Below are 22,110 nucleotides of genomic sequence, written 5' to 3' on the forward strand. Positions count from 1 at the left end.
AGAGTGAGATACCTAGTAAAACGAAAACACACCACTGAGAGATTATCTCTTGATTGAAATAATGCTGGGTGTTTATTATGATGCATTTTAGGATTGAGATTTCAGCATTTACTTTCCTGATGTGTCCAACAGTATTTTCTATATTGGGAAGCTTTAGGAGTGAAAATACTATGTCTTCTCTGGATAGATGATATGTGATAATATAGGTCAAACACACAACTTTCCAGCTGAAAATAGCAATAAAATAGTGCCACTTGATGAGTAGCATCAAGTAATTTCCCTGCTTGTGGCCTTTCTGATTTCTTTCATGTTTTTGTTGCGGCTGTGTCTTAGGACTGTGCTACAAGTACATCTTGTTCATCTCAGAGATAACTTCCTACTTCCCTGCATGCATGGGCACATGAGTACATACATACACAGACTTCTGTGTATGGCAGCGTTCCATGAAAATAAACTATAAGTTTCCTTCATGGAAACTTAAGAGTTCTATTATAAATGCCTGTTGTTTGTTAATCTGTATAGATGAGTTTCTACTAGTCCCTGTTTTACTTTGGCTTGACTATACAATGGCTCGAGGGTGACCGAGTTACACTGAATAACAAGACTGAGGTGAGCTCCTTCCTCATCACCATCACTTTGTATTGAAATTCTGAGTGCTGGTTATCCAGATGTCACAAGTGGTTGTTGCTTAAGGGACACCAATTCATCAATAAGTAACGGTTCTTGATCTTCTTGGCTTAAGCACATCTCAAATTATTTGATTGCTGAGATAAACAATCATTAACGGTTATAAATGAGGTGTTACAGAAGGGGGGAGGAGGGGGAAGTGATTGATTTCTTCTCTCTTCAGGCCTTGGAGAACCAGCCTAAGCCTTCTCCTTGATGACTGTGAGGAAGGATTTGTCTCTGACAGAGGATTTTTCCCTGTTTCAGATGGCTAGTTAATGCCTTTCTGGGCCTTCCAGGTGGGGTGGTACTGCCTGGTCTGGTATTACTCTTTAATACATCTACACTAGTGCCTTCATTGTTAGCCCAGGCCATGCATTTCATATGTCTAGCCTTAGACGTGGTATTGCAACAATATGAAATAAAAACTGGTGACACCAACAGAGAAATGCCCATTAAAAAAATAAAAAAAATAAAAATGCTAGGGCAAATGAAAACCTACCTTAATATAATGGAAAATGTGTCAGAATACAGGGAGAGAGAGCTTATTTTTAACAAAAGTAATAGTCAGACATCACTGTAATTCTGCATATTTGAGGAAAGAAAGAAGAGGGGAAGGGGGGTAGCACAGGGGTTTGTTCCTGCTCAGTAATTTGCGTTCTGTCAGATTATCACTGAACATTCATCCTCTGGGAGTGCCTTCCAAAATTTGAGTTTCCAGATAAAACTCTCTATGCTACGTATGGAAATTTTCTCAGGCAGCAGTAGGTTTTTAAGATCTCTTCTATGCATCAGAATCATTTTATCCTAAGTTCGGTGGAACAAAAAAGCAAATTAATAAAAGATGTACAAATCCTCTGGCAAGGTACCATTGCTGAATTGCTCTGCTTACAATTTCTGGCCTCAGAGCAGATTTATCTGGCAGTTAGACAAAGAGGATCTTCCAGTGCTATAGCCAGATTAATTAGACTGAATTATCTGGAGCATAACTGATAAATAACTTAAGTAATGTTGCTATGAGATCAGAGTCTCTATTTTGCAAAAGTGCATATTTTGTGCTTTGGAAACTTCCAATATGAAAGCATTTTCATACACATAGCAAAACATAAAGATACAATATGAAATTAAAATTCAAGATTGGCATGCCATAATAGACAGTCAAATAGATGCATCTTTTTTGCTAAAATCCTCGTGTTTAGTGGAGCAAATGTTTTACACGCTATTTAAACTTACGACTGTAGTTCAAGTACTACACATTCCTAGAATTACAGCTGATGTGGTCAAGTAAGTGTAAACATGGTGCTTTGTGAAAATTGTAATTCTGGTATTGCAACAGTCAATATATAAAAACTGGCCAGGGCATTAGAAATGAAATTGTTGCAACCATTTGAGCTTATGAATAAATTAGACATCAGATTTGAACAATTAGCAATGGAAAAGAGGAGCAAATTGCAGAAAAGGCAACAATGATGATAACAGTTGAATTAATATTCCTGAGGAGATCTTGTATGAATGTGGAAATCTTTCAAGCCAGTGATGCCTCCAGGATTAGTATTATACTGTCTGTCAGCACTTGAACATGGAGTGCATTGGCCTACAATTTTTGCCCTGGGTGGTTACTCCAAATGAACATATTAACAGTGTTCAACTGTGTAAATTGTTCCTTATTCTTGTATAAAAAATAGAATCTGTTCTCAATAATTACTTATTGACAGCTTTTTAATGTTAATAACTATAACTTTAATAGAATGACATTCTCACTAGCAGAAATCGCTAGTAAGGTTTTCTTAATCAACTTTATTAGAGCCTTTTTAAAATTAGGTGCTGAAAGTATTTCCACAGTTTTCATGAGAAATCTGCAGCAAGTCAAATAAGTGTCAAAAGTTAATTTTGCACTCTCATCCAGGAGCTGGATTAATTTCATTGCACTTTTTATTTGCCCCAAAGTGTTCTTTTGAATGGGAATAAGCTAATTTGGAGCAAATAGCTAAACATCATTCATTTCTAGATGTTATTGCAATGCACAAATTCAGATAATGGTTCATTTAAAAGACAAACAGCTGTTGTTTTTGCACAGTCATCTTTTTTCCTGCCAAATAGTGATTTAAATGCTTCTGATTACATCTCATCAGCCACTCGTGATTGCCATTCTTTATCACTCACCCATTTTTTTAAGCTAAAGAAATTCAGTTATAAACTTGTTTTATAACCTTATTCTAATTATTTGCCTTTGAAAACAAAGGTTACAATCCCATGAGCTCACCTCCTCTATATCACACTAAAGGTTTTTGGAAGCCAGTTCATAGGCCCTTCAAATATCTTTCAGCAGAGAAAAAACATTTTTATCTCCTGTCATTCTGAAGTGTTCAGGTTAGTACAAAAATGACAGGCAAAATCAATTTTAACTTGAAAGTTTTCTTTGACTATTTTAGTTGAGGAAAACATTCATTTTCAAAACAGCTATTTCAGAAGGAAATTTGCAATCCTCTCTTGATCTAATCTATTTGCCACTGCGTCTAGAGGTACTGTAGCAATTTAAAAAGTTATGGGGTGAAAAAGTCTTAGGATGTGATAAATTCACAACGGTCTCTAAGGCTTTTGTAAGTAAAATAGCTTTGCATGATAGTAAGTACAGGGTGGATTCTTTGGTACCAAGATAGTTGTAATCTTTTAAACTTGTAATCTTCTCACTTTTAAAAGAAAACATTGAATTTCATCAACTTCTGAGCTTTCAAACTGAGAAGCAATTCAAAGTGAAGAAAAACATTAGGTTGCTTAGCTGATGGTATTTGAGAATCATTTTGGACTCCTGACAGTGTGTCTTCATCTGGTTGTAATTTTGGAAAATACAGCAATATTTACTTGATGTTATGATATGCCCTTACTTGAACCCACAGTAATACATCTGAGACTCATGTGACGAGCAGGTACCAAGCAGTGAGTCATGATTAGCTTAATTGCACTGTCTAATCAGCCCAGTCTTGTTTTCATTACTGCATAATATTCACTTGTTTTATGACAGCTACATGTGACTGCATGAACGAGTTGTTCTTCTCGTGCATCTCTCTTTCTTGGCTTCTCAAAAAACTACTTGTGAGCCATTGCCTGTTCCCAAGAGCTCATGAGGCTTTGTTGCTTCTCGAGGGGTTTTTTTTTGGTGTTTGTTTGCTTTGTTGAGGGTTGTTTGTTTGTTTCTGGTGTTTTTAAGAGAATGCACGTAAGTAGTGAGCTTCATCAATCAGTTTATCTTGATGGAAAGCTGTGCTCTACTGGGAATGTCCTGTTCTTTGGCTTTCCCTGATGTGTTCTCTTGAATGCTCCTTATGAGAGCTTAAAGGGCTGACATGTCCTTTACACATTATTTCTGCATCCCTAGAGAAGTCAGGCTTACCTTGCACTAGACATCAAGCCAATTTCAGTTATTCCTTTAAGGAAGGAAGACTTGGGCAGTGTTAAATTAGTCTCACGTTTTAAAGAACAATAGGAAAAGAGTTTTCTGCATTCTCCAAGACAAAGATTACAGACACTGTAGAAATAAGTGCCTTGACGCAGCAAGTCTGGACAAGCTTTTAAGGCGTACAGCATGAATTCTTGTTCTCTTATTGAAAGTTTGAGAGCAATTGAGATGGGGAGGGGGGGGAATCACAAAGTGCCCAATAGTCAGAAACAGATCCTGATTTGCAGAATCATGAACACGTGCTGGATGTGTATAAAATACCCATATAAAACAAAAACATATAAAACAGAAGAGGCTTGTCTTTGAATATTGACACATGTATGCAGCGGTGGCCTAACATATGGGTTAAGGAAAGGAGAACAAAATAATCTGTTTCTTTTTTAGATTTAGCACCAACATGAGATGGTTAGTGACACTATTAAATAACCATTCAGCAGCAATTTTGGAGTTACTTATCAGGAAATGTAGGTGCTAGAAAGGGCAGCACAAATGAAACATGAGATATGAGAAGAGTGGTTCAGTTTTTTTCATATTGGAAGAACAGTAACAGGTAGGAATGTTGACACCTTTGATACTCTGTGACATGACATGATAGGTCATTTTCTTGACATGATGAACTCCAGAGTCAGAACAGTCTGCATTCACAAAACAGGAAGTGTAGATTTTTTTTGTTTGTTTGTTTCTGTTGATGCAGCTCTTTCCTTTTTCTCCTACATAGGAAACACTATTTTATGTTCCTTAATCCTGTAGAGGAACATTTGAATATTGTCTAGCATTTTACAGTGGGTTTTACTTCTTTATCTCCTCCCTTCCTTTGTCAACTTGAACAAATAATTCCCAAGAGGTTTCCCACTCATAAATCCCCTATGATCTGTATGGTCCAAACTTCTCTCTCCTTTTTTTTGCATAAACAAAACGTTGTTAACAAGTCAGCAGACAAAGACCTGCGCTTTCAGGGATTTCAGTCTGATAAATCTCTGGTGTATAGTGTACAAGGCATAACAAAATACAGAGACTTTGAGATTGGTTTTTTTGTTTGTTTCATTTCTACTTGGTTCTTGCATATTGGTGTTTCTTACCAGGTACCTCAGTTGCTCAGACTGTGAGAGATTACTGCCTTGATTGTCTGTGATTTCTATGACTTCAGGCATTAAGGACCACATGTGTTTCTGTGATGCTGTATTTGTTTATTTATATCATCAGCCTGCTTAAGACTTTTTCTAATTATTATTAAGTGGAATAAATTAAAACCAAAAACACTGTTAGTATGAGCACAGAGCAGCAGAGAACAACACACGAGCAGATTCAGCCTGGGATTAAAATGTAGCTTTATCATCAGTACCTCTCTATCCCTGTTGTACCTATAGAGACCTAAAGCAAAAGTGCACTTGAGTCTTTACGTCAGTTACAGAGTGGTGCATAGAAGTCAATCAAGTTTTTGAAATCAGAAAATCATACAGTGGTTGTTAGCTGGAATATATGGCTGGACGCCTCTGATAGCAAAGAGGGATTCTGTGCCTATAGGAACAAACAAAATACTGATCCCAGAATTTCTTCCTCCTGCTACTCCTACATTTCTGTTTACGAAAGTTGTAAATGTTATCAAGGGTTGAACAGGTGAAAGTTCTCAAAGAGCTATGGATTTGAAGTATTTAATTCACTTACAGGTGATTCCCTTAGTTTAGGAGAAAACAAGGACAAAAATAGTGTTGTATAAAAACATTCCCATTCTTAACCATATAAAGCTTCATAGAAGAATCATGTTTTGTCTTATGACTGTAACCTTGAAAAAGAATTTGCATGTGCAGATACTGTAGGGCCATTTACAAGACAAGTATCCCTTTACATATAGTGAAGATTGTATAGCCTTTCAAGTGCCCTACGAAGCAATGAAAATTAAATTAGAACTTTCGTCCTTTCACTACAGCATCCACCAAATCAAAGGTGACCTATAAAGATTGTCTGGCATATTTTGAAAGTACTTCAAAAATGAAATTAGCAGTCCTTTGCAGAGTGCCACTGCATGAAGCCTTGGGTGTGGGAAGAGCCCCAGGTAGCATTGTGAGCTGGTGACACTTCCCTCTCTTTTTGTTACATGGGAAACAGAATCAATTGCGTTCCAGTGCAATTTTAAACTCTGTCGTCTGCTAATGGAAAGAAGTTGGTATTGAAAGGAAATTCGAGCTAGCACTCTGTAAAAGTGCTACACTACAAAAGCTCTCCGTAGATCAGTTGCACTTGTCCTGTAAAACTGTTGACAGTGGCAGAATTTGTCCCTGAGGAGTCTGGTAAGGCATTGTGCATCTGTAAACGTGGGGAGCTGAAGCTGCTGTCAAATTGAGAGCACAGGACTGGTAGAATCCAGTTGCTAACTCCTCCAGCTGCCATGGCTGACCTTCATCAGCATTTTGCTTCATTTCTTCCTTGAGTTCCCTGGGTTCTTTGAGTAGATTTCCTATAAGCTCTGGGCTTAAATGCACAGATCCTGTTTTCCATAAACTTCAATAAATTCTGAACCATGCCTCCGAAGATTTTGAACAGGGTTTGTGGCTGTGCCTCTGTGCCTTAGTCATTCTTTGGCAAAGCTGTGTCACAGACTTGAGCTTACTGTCATCGTTCTTTGATCCTTGAGCAGTTGATGTCCAGTAATTGCTTTAAAATTAGAATACGTTTAGATGTCATGCTGTCTTTGTATAAAAAGGATTTATCCACCTGGGTCTCAAATTGCAGTACAAATTAATATAGTCCATATCTATATAGCTTATCTGGATTATTGCTGTAGTAAATTAATTTTTAGCGCAAAGCAAAATTATCCTTTTAAATATTGGCCCTAGGTCATTTCTCTTGTTTGATTAGCATTTGCATTTGTTACTAGGATGCATGGGAAGGAATTACCTGGTCTCTTTATATCAAAGCAAATTTTAATTATCTCACTATATAAAAGGTCTTTTTTTCCCAGGAGTGTTTAATATTCTCTTGTAATTGCACGTCCCATGAACTGGCATGTGTTTATGACTTGATATTCACACTCAAATGAAAATGAATATTTATAAAAACATAGTCTCAGTGATCTGCATACTTCTAAGAGCATATCTTAAAGTAAGCATATTTCTTCTGTCTCTATTTAGTCGTTTGTGACACTTTGGAAGATCCTGTTTCCAGAGGCAGCGCTGCCTGCCCCTTGGGCTACTTTCCCTGTGGCAATATCACAAAGTGCTTGCCCCAACAACTTCACTGTAACGGTGAGGATGACTGTGGGAATCATGCTGATGAAGACAACTGTGGTATGTTGTTAAGGCTTTTCTTTGTTTCTTGCAGTCACTGAAACCCATGCACTGTTTGCACCAAGTGGAGAGTTACAGAGCAGAAGCTGTATGAATGTTATGTGTTTTCAGAGGACGTAGCAGATATTGGCTTTCCCTGATAAAGCCTCTCAACAAGCCATTTGCTAGGAAGAAAGGACTACATTTGCATATCGTAGAAGTTTATCCAGTTTTATCATTTTTGCTTTTCATTTTGATGTGTACCTGTGTGTGTGAACTAGGAAAGGCCCCTGCTGCAGACAGATGGACCTACATGCTGACCTACGATGCTTGACGTAACTGTTAAAGCTGGTTGGGAAGCAGAATTTAAACTAATTTTCAAAGTTGGCCAGAAATCTTTCACGTCCTAAAACAGGAGGAAAAAAAACAGAGCCATGCTTGTATGAGTTCTGCAAGCTGCAAGGCTGCCAGATTTTGGAAATGTAGCTATCTGTGGAAATGCACATAGGCTGCTGCTGCCTGTTGTTGCAGACCTTGTCACTCTGCCTCCATCTCCATGGAGTGAAGATGCCAGCCAGGCACGCTGCCATCAGAATGGAGCATGGAGGCAAAAAATTAAAACTACATATACACACTAATGTTTCTGAAAGGTATAATTTGAAACAAAATATGGTAAGCGTATTTTTCATTAACAATCTCAACAAAATCAATGAGAGATTGAAACCATGTTTGCTTTCACTGCATATTTTCAGAGCTCAAAATTGTGCCTGCATGCAGTACCTTACTTCTCTGCCTATGAAATTCTACCATATGAAAATTACTTTTGGCTCTAATCCCATTTAACAGACCTGTGCCGCCTTCTAGATTGATGTCACTTCCACCATAAACATACTTTTCATTGCCAATGATTTAAATCTTGAAGAAAATTGACTCTTGTTCTATTGTTCTTCTGTGTATAAGTTGCCTCTTAAACAGTTGATGCATGTTCCATTTCTGTAAAGTACCAGAAAGTCTATTGTGCAAGGACTTGCTAAAAGTGTACAGATTGATCAAGTGGGGATTTGGACACACACAGTTTTGCAACAGGATATGCAGGACAACAGAGCCTGCAAAGCAATTCGGCTGCAGTATAGAATCCATTTCCAAGTACAACAATGAGCTAGAGACCATTTCTGAGCTATAAAGGATGATAAGTCTTTGTATCAGCTCTCTGAGAAATTAGTGTTTTCTTCTTGCATCATAACCCAATATTCTCAAAATGCATACCTTGTATAATGCACTGTGGTCATATTCAGCTCTAAAACCAATACAGCAGTCAAATTTTATTGTTTGACTAAAAGAAGAGTAATTATGTTGCCTGAGAACTTGAAATGTTCTCTTGGGGTTTCTGTAACATTCCTACATTGAAGTATGCGTGGAAATCGTTGTTGAGTAGGATTTTGTCCAACCATTCATCTTGCTTAAAATCAAAGGAAGTGTCACCAATTAGTTCCCAAGACAGGGATGCTATCCAGCTATTTCTTTATGCTGCAGTTTCCCAGGGCTATTTCAGTGTGCCTGCCATTACACCAGGAGTTATAGCTAGTTCTTTATACCCTTTTTTTTTAATGTACAGTTGAAATCATTGCTCCTGGTTACAGAAAAGCAATTCAAAACTAAATTACTTCACTGAAGTAATTGTTTTGTGCAGCACCATAGGACCTTTTACTCTTATCCACAAGGTACCCCAATTAAGTAACTCAACTTTTAAATTCTTGCACACTTCTATCTTGCATAAATTTGAGTAAGACTTTTGAGGTGGTCGGTCTACCACATTCAAGCCAGCACATGTGGTGGGGATGGGAAAAAATAGTGTGGGCCCTAAAAGGAATTCAGACATACAAGATAAATGCTTCTCAGGTACAGCTAGCTAGAACAACTGCTCCACCAATTATGTCTTCAGTAATGACAAAGCCCTATCTTAAGGCTAGAGAAAAATATTATAGCAGAGGTTTGCATTTATTTTAAACCAGTCTGATAAAGAAAGGAGATGCAAAGCAAAAATAATTCATCACAAAGAGTAGTCCTTTCTTTGGTGGGAAGGATGATATCAATGAAGATTAAAAGAAAAAAAAAAGCACTTCTTTTGAAGAGCATAATAATGCCATTGCAAAAATTGGGTGAAATTGCTTGGAAAAAATGAGATACTCTGAACATAAGACAACCCAAGGTCCAGCTGTTCAACAGTAACTGCTAGATGTGCAGAGTATTAATAGAAACTGATTACCAAAATAGCACTTTTAAGAAATATCAATGAATTAAACAAGCAGAGAAGTAATTAGCATAAAAGCACTCTTAGATATTCAGAGAGAGTTGCTTTGTAAAAACCTTTAAGTGACCTTACAATAAAAAGGCACAGGTTTTTCTTCTATGGTTGTCAATTACAGTGAGATATAGAAGCCATCTGGGTATTCTGGTCTTGCAAATTACTCTAGTTGGAATCTTGAAATTCCACATGCAGTATGGTTAATCAGTAGCACAGCTTAAAATCTGTCTGCCTAATTTATTATGTGATGTATAAACCCATATTTAGATCTCACATGGCTTTATGGTAGGTTGGAAATAAAAGGTGAAAGAACATCTCCTCTCCATGCATTGGTGCAAGAGAGACCAACATAACAGGAGTCTGAAAATACTGGCATTAGTTGGTCAGAAGAAGACTGGTGTCTGCTCTCTGTTATTAATGGTCCCCATTACCATATACTGCAAGTTTACCAGGCTACTGAGAATGTGTGTCCCAGCCCCTTGGCCTCTTGGATGTTCCTCTAGACCCAGACATCTTTGCTCTGTGCCCCCACTGTATGCATACCACAGACATTTTGTAGATGTAGATCAGAAACCATCAGAGATTTCACTAAATATTCCAGGTACCTCTTGGCCATTCTGCCCCTTTCCTCTCATCTTGAGCAGAGTTCTGTAGTTTCCCTCTTTATTCGTACAGTGGTACTTATATCATTATGTTTGAGAAGATTTGCAATGTTTGTTCTCTTTCACACACTGCATGCCCTGTAGCAGTAAAATACGATTACAGATATTTGAAATTAAAAGGATTCTTCACTCACTGGTAGCTGTCTTCAGTTGTTCAGTAATAGCACTTTCTGTTAAATCCATGCATGTAACAGTTAGCTTTGTGGAGCCTCCTTCACACGTTTTTTTCTTTCCTTTCCACTGAGATCTCTATCAGAATAATAAGTTAAAAACTAAGAGATGCAGCCTGAAATTAGAATAATAGACAGGGTCACATTTAGATCTGAGATGGCCATGGCCGTTCTTAACCTCAGGGTAAGGATGTTCTGTTTGGCAGTTAAGCTTCAGCATTTCTTCCTCCTCACAACCCTTCTGGAGAGGGGATATCCAAAATGAAGCTGCTCATCTTTGAAAATCCATGTGCCTTTTTCACCCAGTTGAGTTCTCAATCAATAAAGTAGTGTGTGTGTTATCCTGATGGGGAAGAGCTTGAGGCAGCTATAAGAGAAGGAGAGCAGCAATTTATCAAGCCCTAAGTGATAACAGGTTCTTTTCAAACTAACATTAGATAACCTTAAATGTGCATGGAAAATACAATCTTTCCTTATGAATGTGAAAACATAGTCCATCAAGTAGCAGGTGGCTCTGTACATTTTCCATAAATACAATATATTTAAACAAAAATGAGTTATGTAAAGTTTTATCATTTGTCATAAACGCTTGTGGCTTTGAGGAATTTTCCTTTTTAAGGTTAAGTGTGGCAGTAAATTTTTCCCTGCTCTTCTGCCCTGTACTCATTCTTTCTGAAATATTGAGTTCTTCCCAAAGCAACCAAGTATGATGTTTAGCAGTTTAGCCTAAATCGTGACCTGGTAATCTCGGCTGGGGAGCACACGAACCCCCCTGTGACTCTGGAAGAAACAGTCAGAGACCTACTGCTCCAACTGGACTGCCACAAGTCGATGGGGCCAGATGAGATCCACCCGAGAGTGCTGAGGGAACTGGCGGAGGTGAGAGCCGAGCCGCTTTCCACCATCTGTCAGCGCTCCTTGTTGACTGGTGAGGTCCCAGATGACTGGAGGCTTGCCAATGTGACTCGCATTCACAAGAAAGGTCGTAAGGAGGATCCGGGGAACTACAGGCCTGTCAGCCTGACCTCGGTGCCATGGAAGGTGATGGAGCAGATCGTCTTGAGGGAGATCATGCGGCACGTGCGGGGTGACCAGGGGATCAGGCCTAGCCAGCATGGGTTCATGAAGGGCAGGTCCTGTTTGACCAACCTGATCTCCTTCTATGATCTAGTGACCCATCTGGTGGATGAGGGAAAGGCTGTTGATGTGGTCTACCTAGACTTCAGCAAAGCCTTTGACACTGTCTCCCACAGCATTCTCCTGCAGAAGCTGGCAGCCCGAGGCTTGGATGGGTACACTCTCGGCTGGGTGAGGAGCTGGCTGGAGGGCCGGGCGCAGAGAGTGGTGGTGAATGGAGTCAAATCCAGCTGGCGACTGGTCGTGAGCGGTGTTCCCCAGGGGTCGGTGCTGGGGCCTGTCCTCTTCAATATCTTTATAGATGACCTCGATGAGGGCATCGAGTGCACCCTCAGTAAATTCGCAGATGACACCAAATTGGCTGGAAGCGTGGATCTGCCTGGGGGTAGCGACGCCCTACAGAGGGATCTGGACAGGCTGGAGAGCTGGGCTGGAGCCAATGGGATGAGTTTCAACAAGGCCAAATGCCGGGTCCTGCACTTCGGCTACAACAACCCCAGGCGACGCTACAGGCTTGGGGCGGTGTGGCTGGAGGACTGCGTAGAGGAAACGGACCTGGGGGTATTGATTGATGCTCGGCTGAACATGAGCCGACAGTGTGCCCAGGTGGCCAAGAAGGCCAATGGCATCCTGGCTTGCATCAGAAACAGCGTTGCGAGCAGGAGCAGAGAGGTGATTGTTCCCCTATATTCAGCACTCGTGAGGCTGCACCTCGATGTCCAGTTTTGGGCCCCTCACTGCAGGAAAGACATTGAAGCCCTGGAACGTGTTCAAAGGAGGGCAACAAAGCTGGTGAGGGGTTTGGAACACAGGCCATATGAGGAGAGGCTGAAGGAGCTGGGAATGTTCAGCCTGGAGAAGAGGAGGCTCGGGGGAGACCTCATTGCTCTCTGTAACTTCTGAAGGGAAGCTGTAGTGAGCTGGGGGTCGGCCTCTTCTCTTGTGTCATTAGTGATAGGAGCAGAGGGAATGGCTTCAAGCTACGGCAGGGGAGATTCAGGCTGGACATGAGGAAGTATTGCTTTTCAGAAAGGGTGGTCAGGCACTGGAATGGATGCCCAGGGAGGTGGTGGAGTCACCGAGCCTGGGGGTGTTCAAGGAAAGGCTGGATGTTGTGTTGAGGGACGTGGTTTAGTGGGAGCTGTTGGGAATAGGTGAACGGTTGGAGTGGATGATCTTTTAGGTCTTTTCCAACCTTGGTGATTCTATGATTCTATGATCGTGTTTCTCTTGGAACTATTTTTGTATCTATGTTAACATAATAGTCACAAAGGTAGCAATTCCAGCATCCTTCTGTGCTCAAGCCTGATTTAAGTCAAGTAGGCAGAACAGCTTAGTTTGATTGTCCCACCGAGGATCTGTTTGATTTCACTCATAATGGCTTCAGCTTAATTTTGAAACTTTGGCCAGTTTGATATGGGAATTGTCTATGAAGCAAGCAGAATAAAAAGTTATTTCTCACATCGAAGACTACAGTGTTACTGCTAAGGTACTCCAACCTAGCTCTGTGCAAGGCCATTTGAAGCCCAATGGCATGCTGGAAGAGCCAAGTGTATGCTCATGCAGAGAAGCATTTTGGGGTCTCTGGCTTGACAGTGATACGCAGTGATAAGCAGAGCAGAACTAAAACCAGCAGTGCTAGACAAAAGCAACAGCTGTTGAAATCAAAACAAAAATAACAGAACAGTATTTCTGATGTAGCTCTTCAGCAAGTCCACCTGTGTTTTATTATCTTCAAGTACGTTTGTTTATATGAACAAATCCTGATGCGTATGAAAAGTTAGATCATAACACAAGTGTACTCTTTGGACAGAAAGCAGTAAAGTTGCCAGAAATCATCAGTAGATATTTTTCAAATCACGAAGTCTGAGTGTCTTTATATATTTTTTTTTTCCCTTAATCTGCTCCTCGATTGATTATTACATTTAGAAACTTCATTGTTCACTTTTATGCAATCTGCCTAAGAGGGCTGAATGAGCAAACTTCTGTCCTAGATAAAAGTCAGCTTTCTTGAATAAATATTTCAATTACTTATAATGGTAAAAAATGTAAGATTATCAGTCTAATAACCTCTGTGTAATTATCAACTCTAGATAAATCAGTAGGTCAGTTATCCTTTTGCACTCTTATTACAAGGTGCTGCAAAAATTCCCAGTGCAGCTGAACTTTACATCAGTGTGATGCTTTACATGTGATCTTCTAAGATCTTTGTTGCAGTGGACTTCAGTGCTCCTAGCATTCCTCCGTACAATCAATGATTTGTTCATACATGTGTGGAATAGTTTTGCTGATAAGATGGCAGTGAATGGCCTATGATGGAAAGTCTTCCAGCAAAGAGCAGAGCCGCTGACCTGTTTTTTGCTCCAAACCCAACCATCGGCTCTTGAGTTCAGTTTGGTACAAAACTGTACGTGGAGAAATACAGAAACGGAATCATATTCCAAAAGGTACTGAGCTTTTCTGCTTCCAGAGAACATTTGTGTTTTACCTTGGCAATTTGAAAGCACATTTCAGTATTTGTTGAAGTCTAAGACAAAGCCCTGCCGGTTTGTCTCTGATACATTTAGAGCTCTGAGTCTGTTACAGGCTCTGAAAATCTCTTAGATGTAAAGTACCGGTGCACTCACTTCTTTGTAAATAATCCTTCTGCTTTCAGACCTAGCACTTTTTCCTAACTTCCACTAGGGTTTCATAGCATGCGAGCATGCAATCTCTATTTATTTAGCTATTGGATTTATGATGTTGTGTTCTAGTTTAGAAATGCAAACAATAAGACCAGCGTAAAGCCTTCGGTCATACCTCCTGGACTTTGATCACAATACATTTTATGAAGCCAGGTGTGCCTGGTGAGGGCTAATCTGGATTGACTCCACTAACGCCAATGGAAAGGCTCCCACTGGCTTCAGTGAGCAAAGATTCATAACTTCCCTAAATTAGGAAACTAATGAGAATCTCGGATGTTTCAAAGTGCGTTTGTGACTCGTGTTAGCATTTCATGCCATTTTTAGAAACACTGTGCTAGCAGTGATTTATTTTGTTTATTTTTTTTCTCGGTGAGATGAATTCTAGATTGTGATCTACAACCTGTAGTGGAAACAGGAAATAGAGAATGTGTCCTCTCATGTTGTCTGTGATAGACATCATAAATAAATGCCTTAATTCTTCTCTTAGACTTAATTTGGAACAGAGTGGATTTGCCTTATACTCTGCTCAAAATTAGTGCAAGAGTTGTTTCATGCTATTGAATAGTTTTTATGCTCAGTCTTGTAGCTGTTTACTGAAATGGATTCTTCACTTATTGCTAGCAAACAACCACTAAGTCTGCAGATTGCAAATATCAGAAGTAGGGTAAAAAGTATATTTAGAGTAAAAATTGTACGAAACAAATAAATGAAACACTTTAGCATTCATATTCATTCCAAAGCAAAAAATCTGCATGCTTTGTGCCTAATTACTTGCATTTCTCTAGGCTGGATTTTTGCGTTGTGAATAAGCCAGTAGAAAAACTACAGGTATGTGTTTGACTGTAACTCCACTTAGAAGCAATAATAAAGAGGGAATAGAAAGAAAACCACGCTGAGGTGTTCTATCTTTTGTTCACTAGCAGGATCTTTAATTATGCAATAATTAATGGAAAAAAATTGCTGAAGCTATTTTGAGAGTTTCTTCAGTGTTCAGAAATTTGGCATCTGGACAATTTAGCTGATAGTTCTGCAGAACTGTTTTTTGGCAGTTAGGCACTGATTGTAGTGTGTGCACGTTTGTTTGTTAATCACAGTGTCATAGCCATGTTTTTCCAGTCCAGTGAAGCAAGAACAGGCATGCAGATTTAATTTAAGATGTTTCTGACTCTCCAGAGGAGTTTGTCACTGGCTAAATGCTCTTACCATTGTATTGCTCCCAAACCTGAGAGGTCTCAGAACAAAAGGCAGCATTCAGTTCCCCATATTTATGTATGGATGTTTGTTACGGTCTCTCTAGCTGGATATGCAATGGAAATCACAGATGTGGATTGCTGAAAGAAATGAGGCAGTAAACTCTTTGAAGTCCTGCACCTATTTCCATTTACAAGCAGTGGGCTCACCTGTTCTGTGCGCCATGCCATCGTGCCATCAGGCTGGCCTTACATCAAGAATTATTACCCCTTTTATAAAAGGGCCTATAAAGTTGGACAGGATGAAAGTAATGAAATTCTGTATAGTTGTCATTGTTTTCCCTCATGTATTTCTTTGAAGATCTACGAAATTAGGGAGAACTACTGCAGTTCATAGATTTAGTAAATCATACTTTAGATTTCCATAGCAGAAAACTAAATTTCTATGGGATGTCTGAAAGCTACATGCTTTAATACTGCAAAATTGCTCGTTAAGAAATGGGAAATTTCGGAGAATGTGACGTTCTTGGCTTTGCCTCAGCAGATTGCAGACAAGCTGGACAATTCTGTTTTTCAAATAATAAATGATATTTATACTTAGTCTAACGTTTTCCTGGCATGCCATTTATGTACATAATGCTTAAAATGGGAGATTTAAACATGAGACAAGACTGAGCTTTGAGCCTGTAAATTCTCTTTATAAAGCAAAAAGAAAACACTTGGAATTCAGCAGCATGTGTTCAGTGTAGCAAACATTTGGTGAAAGATCAGATCTTTGAGTGTCACATCAGATTTTTTATATATGCAATTCTATAGGGACAAGTTTTTTCTTCTTCTTGGCTATTCATCCAGCTGCACACGCCACTGAAATTATTAGATTTACACTGATCTAAAGCGATCAGATAGATCTGCTGAAGCTCTGGAGGTTTTTACTCAATCAACCAATAAGATCTTGAAAGATTTTTGATAGCTGAGGGAAGCTCTTTTCTAGACATTTTCTCCTTGGGTCTCCGAAGTCATGGCTCACTCATAGTGAATCTTCAGAGCAATACAAGGTGTTATGTGCATATCTGTGCTATTAGCTTGTATTAATTTATTGTCACATTTATTTCAAAACTGGTAAATAGTTCTAGAAAAACAAAACAGAAAAATTGAATAATGTATATAGATCAAAAATTCTGTTCTATAAACTAGAAAGCTCTCCTGTGCAAGTGCTTTAAAGGAAGAAAGGTACAATATTGGGATAATATTTATCTTTTGGAAATTGGAGCCTGCTTATCTCCTTAAATTTGCAGTGGTTTAATATGGGTATCTTAAAATCAAGAATAAACTCATGCAAGCAGGAAATCGAGCTCATTTAGAAAAGTGTAAATCTCATTTGAATTGATATAATACCTTTTTGTTTGTTTGTTTTTGAGATAACTTTGTCATATATAAATAGGCATGTTATATTTAAATTCATTAGCAGGTACAGAGAAGGATCAGTGTATAGTAGCACACGTTTTGGCATGGGGCATGTTGCCTTTGCTTTGACAAGTAAGTTAAATGTTCTTCACCTGGATATCTAAACTGGGCTGAGAAATTTACTCCCAGAGTCAAATGTTCCAGGCTCTGCAAGACTCTTAATCTCAGTATGGGTTTGGTCTTGCCATGAGTTATTGGAATGTATCACCATATCCTCGTGCTGGAAAAGGGCAGTTACGAGAATGTTTTAAAAGGAGTTGCTCCCGCGTTCTTGCTCAGAGAACACAGATTTTCCTTGTTGTACTAAGAAGTATTCTGTTTAAATCCTGAAGTCATTTCTTACGGTGAGAGAAAGTATATTGGAATAAATACACCCATGAATTATGTCCATCAACAGCAAAAGGCAAAATCAAAGAGTGTCCCAGTGGCTCTTTAGAATGCAGAAGTGCTTGTTCATTTCACTGATATCATTTCTCTTCGTAATAATGAACACACAGTCAAGAGAAGGAGAAAGTTTTATAGAGAATGTTCTTTATATAAGGCCTGTACTTACATATTATACAGTGTGGACATTTATTATACGTGACTAACATTTTTTAAATGAGCAGAAGGGATGTTTTTTCTGGGATTTGTCATTGAAAAGATGATTTGACAAGATTAACACACTCATTCTCATTCCCATCAGAAATGGTAATTGACAACCTCCAGGAAGGAACAGTATGTTAATCTGCCTTCAAATAAGTCCAGTTTACAATTATTTAGTTCATTTCTCCCACACAGGGGAATATTCACTTACGCCTTGTTTTCTCAGATCTCCTTCTTACTGAAGCACAGCCAACATAAACTATTTTAGAACTGGCTCAGGAAAAAGTAACTTTTCGTCTGAGCTGAACTCCCTCAAACGATAGATTTTGAATTTCAAGACCAGTGCAATTGCCAGTCATTTCTTAAACAGTTTGGAGAACCTCATCTCAACAGTAGTAAACAGGTCACAAACGTACCATATAAACCCTAAAGAATTACAAAGCGTTTTAGAGTTCTGGCATTTGGTGTTCCACTGAATGGCTGCACAAAATAGTTATTCATGCAGCGCGTTCATCTGGGATTTGACAAAGCAACTCACGTAAAATATGGACTGTTCCACACTTTACACAAGACTTGGCCCAAACCAAACATTTTTCAAATGTTGTCAAAAAAAAAAAAAAAAAAGAAGGAAAAAAAAAAAAGCCATAGAGAGGAAAAAAAAATGCTGTTTTCTTTCTTGTAATGAGCTTACACGTTCTAGACAGCCGTAATGGTTCCAGTACAAAATAATCGGTCTTCATTTTTCTTTATTCCTCCCTTCTCTTTTATGACAGCTCAAAAATACACAGCTGTCTCTCGACTTACTTGGAACCACTGGTGGACTTGCACTTCACAGTGAACTGTTCCCTCATTTCTTTTAGCATAGGAAGCTCTGCTCATGCCTTCTCTCTGCAAATACAGACTGCAGAGGTCATCCTTTGTAAACGCTTTGTCACGTGGCAAAAGCATTTTAAAAATACTAAAGAGTGGAATCAGATTTTATCTATCCACCCTTTAGCATCAGAAACAGAGAAGTACAGACAAAAAAAAAAAAAACCTGATGCCTTAAATGTCAGCTTACAAGAGGATTAGAATTGATGGCTTTTAACTATACATTCAGAGAAGCAGTTAGTTGCCCAAACTTTTCTATGATTCTAATGATGGATTAGAAGTTCCATGTTTTGAGACTGTATTCCTGGCTGCAAAGTATTTGTTTGCTGTGACTATTCTCTGAGAATAAACCCGGTTTTAATACATGTTTAAAAACCTCTATTTCACAACCCTCAATGAAAGATTCCTCTTAAATCTCACCTCCTCTTTATATGTGCTATTACTAGGAGTTCCACCAGCTCCGCAGTTGCTGGGTCCAGTTTTGCAAATTAAAGAGTGAAATCCTTTTTAAAATTAAAACGAAACAAAACAAAAACCCCAAACAAACAACGACACAGAAATGGTGTTGGGGAAACCCCATTACAGCTCTGACTGCACGACAGGAGGTCTATAATCACTGCTCGACAAAGGAGCTGTTTTCCTCATTTCATTGATTATAGATTCTGTATTTCGGGTTTGTAATCCAGTCCTAAAACTGAATTGCTGCTCAGTATTTAAAACAAGCAGAGCTATCTTTCAGCAGATTCAGACTCTCTTCGTTTTGTCCAAAATGAATTATGCAGCTTCTGATAATCAGCTTAATGATCTGACCGGGCAAAATTGCTAATGCTTCAGCAGACACCAGGTGCTCTCAAGGAAGTTAATGAAAAAAGTGCCTTCTCTGGGTGGGAAACGGACGTTCCTGCAGGGCATAATATGGTTAACATGTATTTTCAAATCAAGCCTTTTTTTTTTTTTTTTCTCTCTTTATAAAGCAGTTCCTGAAGACAGAGATTTCTTTTTGCTTTAATTTTTTTTTCAATTTATGCATAACAAATGAATAGAAGATTAAAGATAGTTTGCCTGAAGTTCCTACTCATTCAGAATACCTGTTAATTAGAACACAGTTTTTCAGCTTAAGCATCTCTCAGAAGAGCTCCATCTGCTGACACTGTGGGCAGCTTCAAGGAGATGCTTGCAAGGTAATTTCCCTGCATAGCTGAGGAAAATGCATTGTAATGTGACACGAGGAATAAGAGACAATTTCAGAATGGGAGAATTTACACATTTCACTTCTCCCTGCCTAATTTTGAGACAACAGTTCTTGCTTGAACATTAAAAAAAAAAAATGTCCATGAGGAATGGTATTTAACTAGTACAACTGGACTGTTCCCATGCAGAATGGAGGAAGCCAGTGTTAATGTATTAAACAAATGCAACTAGGAGTGTAATAATAAGATCAGCAGAGCCATCCTTGGGGCTCTCATGTAAGTATTTTTTGACAGCAGGTATCATTACAAAATAACGTTTCTGATTACTACTGATGCTTCAGCTCACCAGATAGCCATCCTAAGGAGCACTGCTGCTGCAGGTGCAAATTTATTCAAATGAGATGCTTTAAACTAGAAACGTTTGGGCATCATCAGAGCTGAAGAGAGGTCAGATTCAAACTAGCAAGACAAAAAGCAGATCGCAGCTGTCAAAAGTTCTTTTTATTCCCCCTTCTTTCCCCCCCTTCTTTCCCCCCCTTCTTTCCCCCCTTCTTCCCCCCTTTTCCTTCCCTTGCACAGAGACTGTTGAGTTGCTTAATGCATCAGAAGATACTCCTTCCGTGCAACCTACAAACTTAGTACATAGAAGTAATTGGACAGGTATATTCAAACAAGCTCATTTACTGTTCTATGAAATCTTCTAGAATAATCACATTATTGAAAAAAAAAAAAAAGCAAAAAATAGATGCTACTGAATTTAGTGAAGGTATTATTCTAATGTGTGTGCTGTTTGTTTTTTCTGTTAGAAGACAACAATGGATGGTCTCTGCAGTTCGACAAACATTACGCAAAGAGGAAATACAACAAAGTGAAATCCCTGTACGCGTTTCAGACCAGGACACCAGAGTGCTGTAAGTTGTTATTATGGACAACTCCTGGAAATAAATATTTAGCAAATGGGCTCATCAGAAATAGAAATGTAGCACGGTTTCATTTGTAGTGAAATAAAATTAATGTCTCAGACTAACAAATGTATGTAAGCTAATTTCAATAGGTTGCAATAGGGTGACTGGTTTTCTGTTAGAGTGCCAAACGTTTGCCAGTTAGGAGGGCAATGTAAATGTTTCATTGAATACATGAATACAGCTGAAAAGATCATGAAATGCACATTTTTCAGAGTGAAATGAAGGCAACATCCCTTCAAATTCACTTTATCACTCAACAAATATTTATTGAACCCTACTCTCTGTTACACCTACAGTCATTTGTCCATTCATACAGAAGTGGTCTAGTTTGAGCACTGAGATCAATCACAGAGATGGAACTTTGCTCGTTCTGGTAGATGTAAAAGAATCAAATGATCTAAAAAGCCAGAAAAATTTGAAAAAATATAGCATGCCATCTTGTATCAAGCCTAAAGCTCTATTGTAAAAGCTCTTTCTCTGTGGCTGGGAGTTGAAGTATTTTTTTAATGTCCCTTTACATTTTTTATTAGGGTATTTCGAGGTCTATATAAATGATGTAAAAAAGGAGTATTCCTTAATTTAAACTCCATTTGACACAGGCTGGTAGATCCATCTTTGAGCTTCACTGTTCTTTTACACTGTATTTCTTTCCTCCGCATCCCATCGCAACGCAAACCCAATCTTCCACCACGTTCATGCCTTCCTGCAGTGGCTGGTGCTGTACCAGCAGAATGTACGTGCCAAGGGCTGGAGGTCTCCTGCGATGCTGCCCAACTGCGTGCCGTCCCTTTGGTCCCTTCAAACATCACCATGATGTGAGTAGAGCATGATAGGGGTCTTGTGCTATGCTCAGGCTTGACAGTCAGTTTCTACAGCCATTTCAGAACTACAGCTGTGTGATTAGAACCAGTTGGCTCAGCTGGTGTTTTTGAAAGCATAGGGACTCTCTGTTAACAGGTCCACTAAGGTTTGAAGTACAGACTTTCACTGCATACCACAGGAGAAAAGGAACTGAAAAACTTTAAAGTGGTCATTCCGTATTTGTAACAGTGACTTGTGCTAGCAAAAAAATAATAATAATAATCAGAAAATCTAGAGAAATTTTAAAAATAATTGTTTCGTTTAGGACTTTTTCACTGTTTCATTGTTATACAATCCTGGCAATATTCCCCCTCTATATTCTTGCCAATAACCTTGATTCTAGTAAAACTACCTACTTGAGCAAATAGCTCGCATTCAATGCCTCTGAACAGGCTGTTATGTAGCAGGATTTAATCTGAGGTGAGTCATCATACAGATAAATAGGTGTAATACTCACTTCTGGAAGAGTGGCTGGTGTTGCTCTTTGTTTGCCAGCACTTCTATGAGAGGCCACTTTCTGTATGGTGAAGAGCCGTATCAAATGTCCCAAGGATCTCTCCTGAAAAATCAAAGGTACAGATCTCTGTTGAGTTTCTGTTTGCATTTGGATGGGATTCTTGTTGGTTCCCATTCAGTAGTTC

The 22,110-nt window shown here is 38.9% G+C and overlaps 1 protein-coding gene across 1 annotated transcript in view; it reads left to right on the forward strand.

The window, feature by feature from the left end:
• Nucleotides 1-22,110, forward strand: part of RXFP1 (relaxin family peptide receptor 1) — a gene marked incomplete at both ends in the record, with an annotated part of 45,307 nt that overhangs the window by 7,534 nt on the left and 15,663 nt on the right. The window contains 3 exons of the mRNA XM_079534208.1: nucleotides 7,252-7,407; nucleotides 20,450-20,554; nucleotides 21,318-21,423. Coding sequence (XP_079390334.1) covers nucleotides 7,252-7,407; nucleotides 20,450-20,554; nucleotides 21,318-21,423 — 367 coding nt within the window. The remainder of the gene's footprint in view (nucleotides 1-7,251; nucleotides 7,408-20,449; nucleotides 20,555-21,317; nucleotides 21,424-22,110) is intronic.

The sequence above is a fragment of the Tetrao urogallus genome (assembly GCF_951394365.1).
Source record: "Tetrao urogallus genome assembly, chromosome: 4".
Classification (NCBI taxonomy): domain Eukaryota; kingdom Metazoa; phylum Chordata; class Aves; order Galliformes; family Phasianidae; genus Tetrao; species Tetrao urogallus.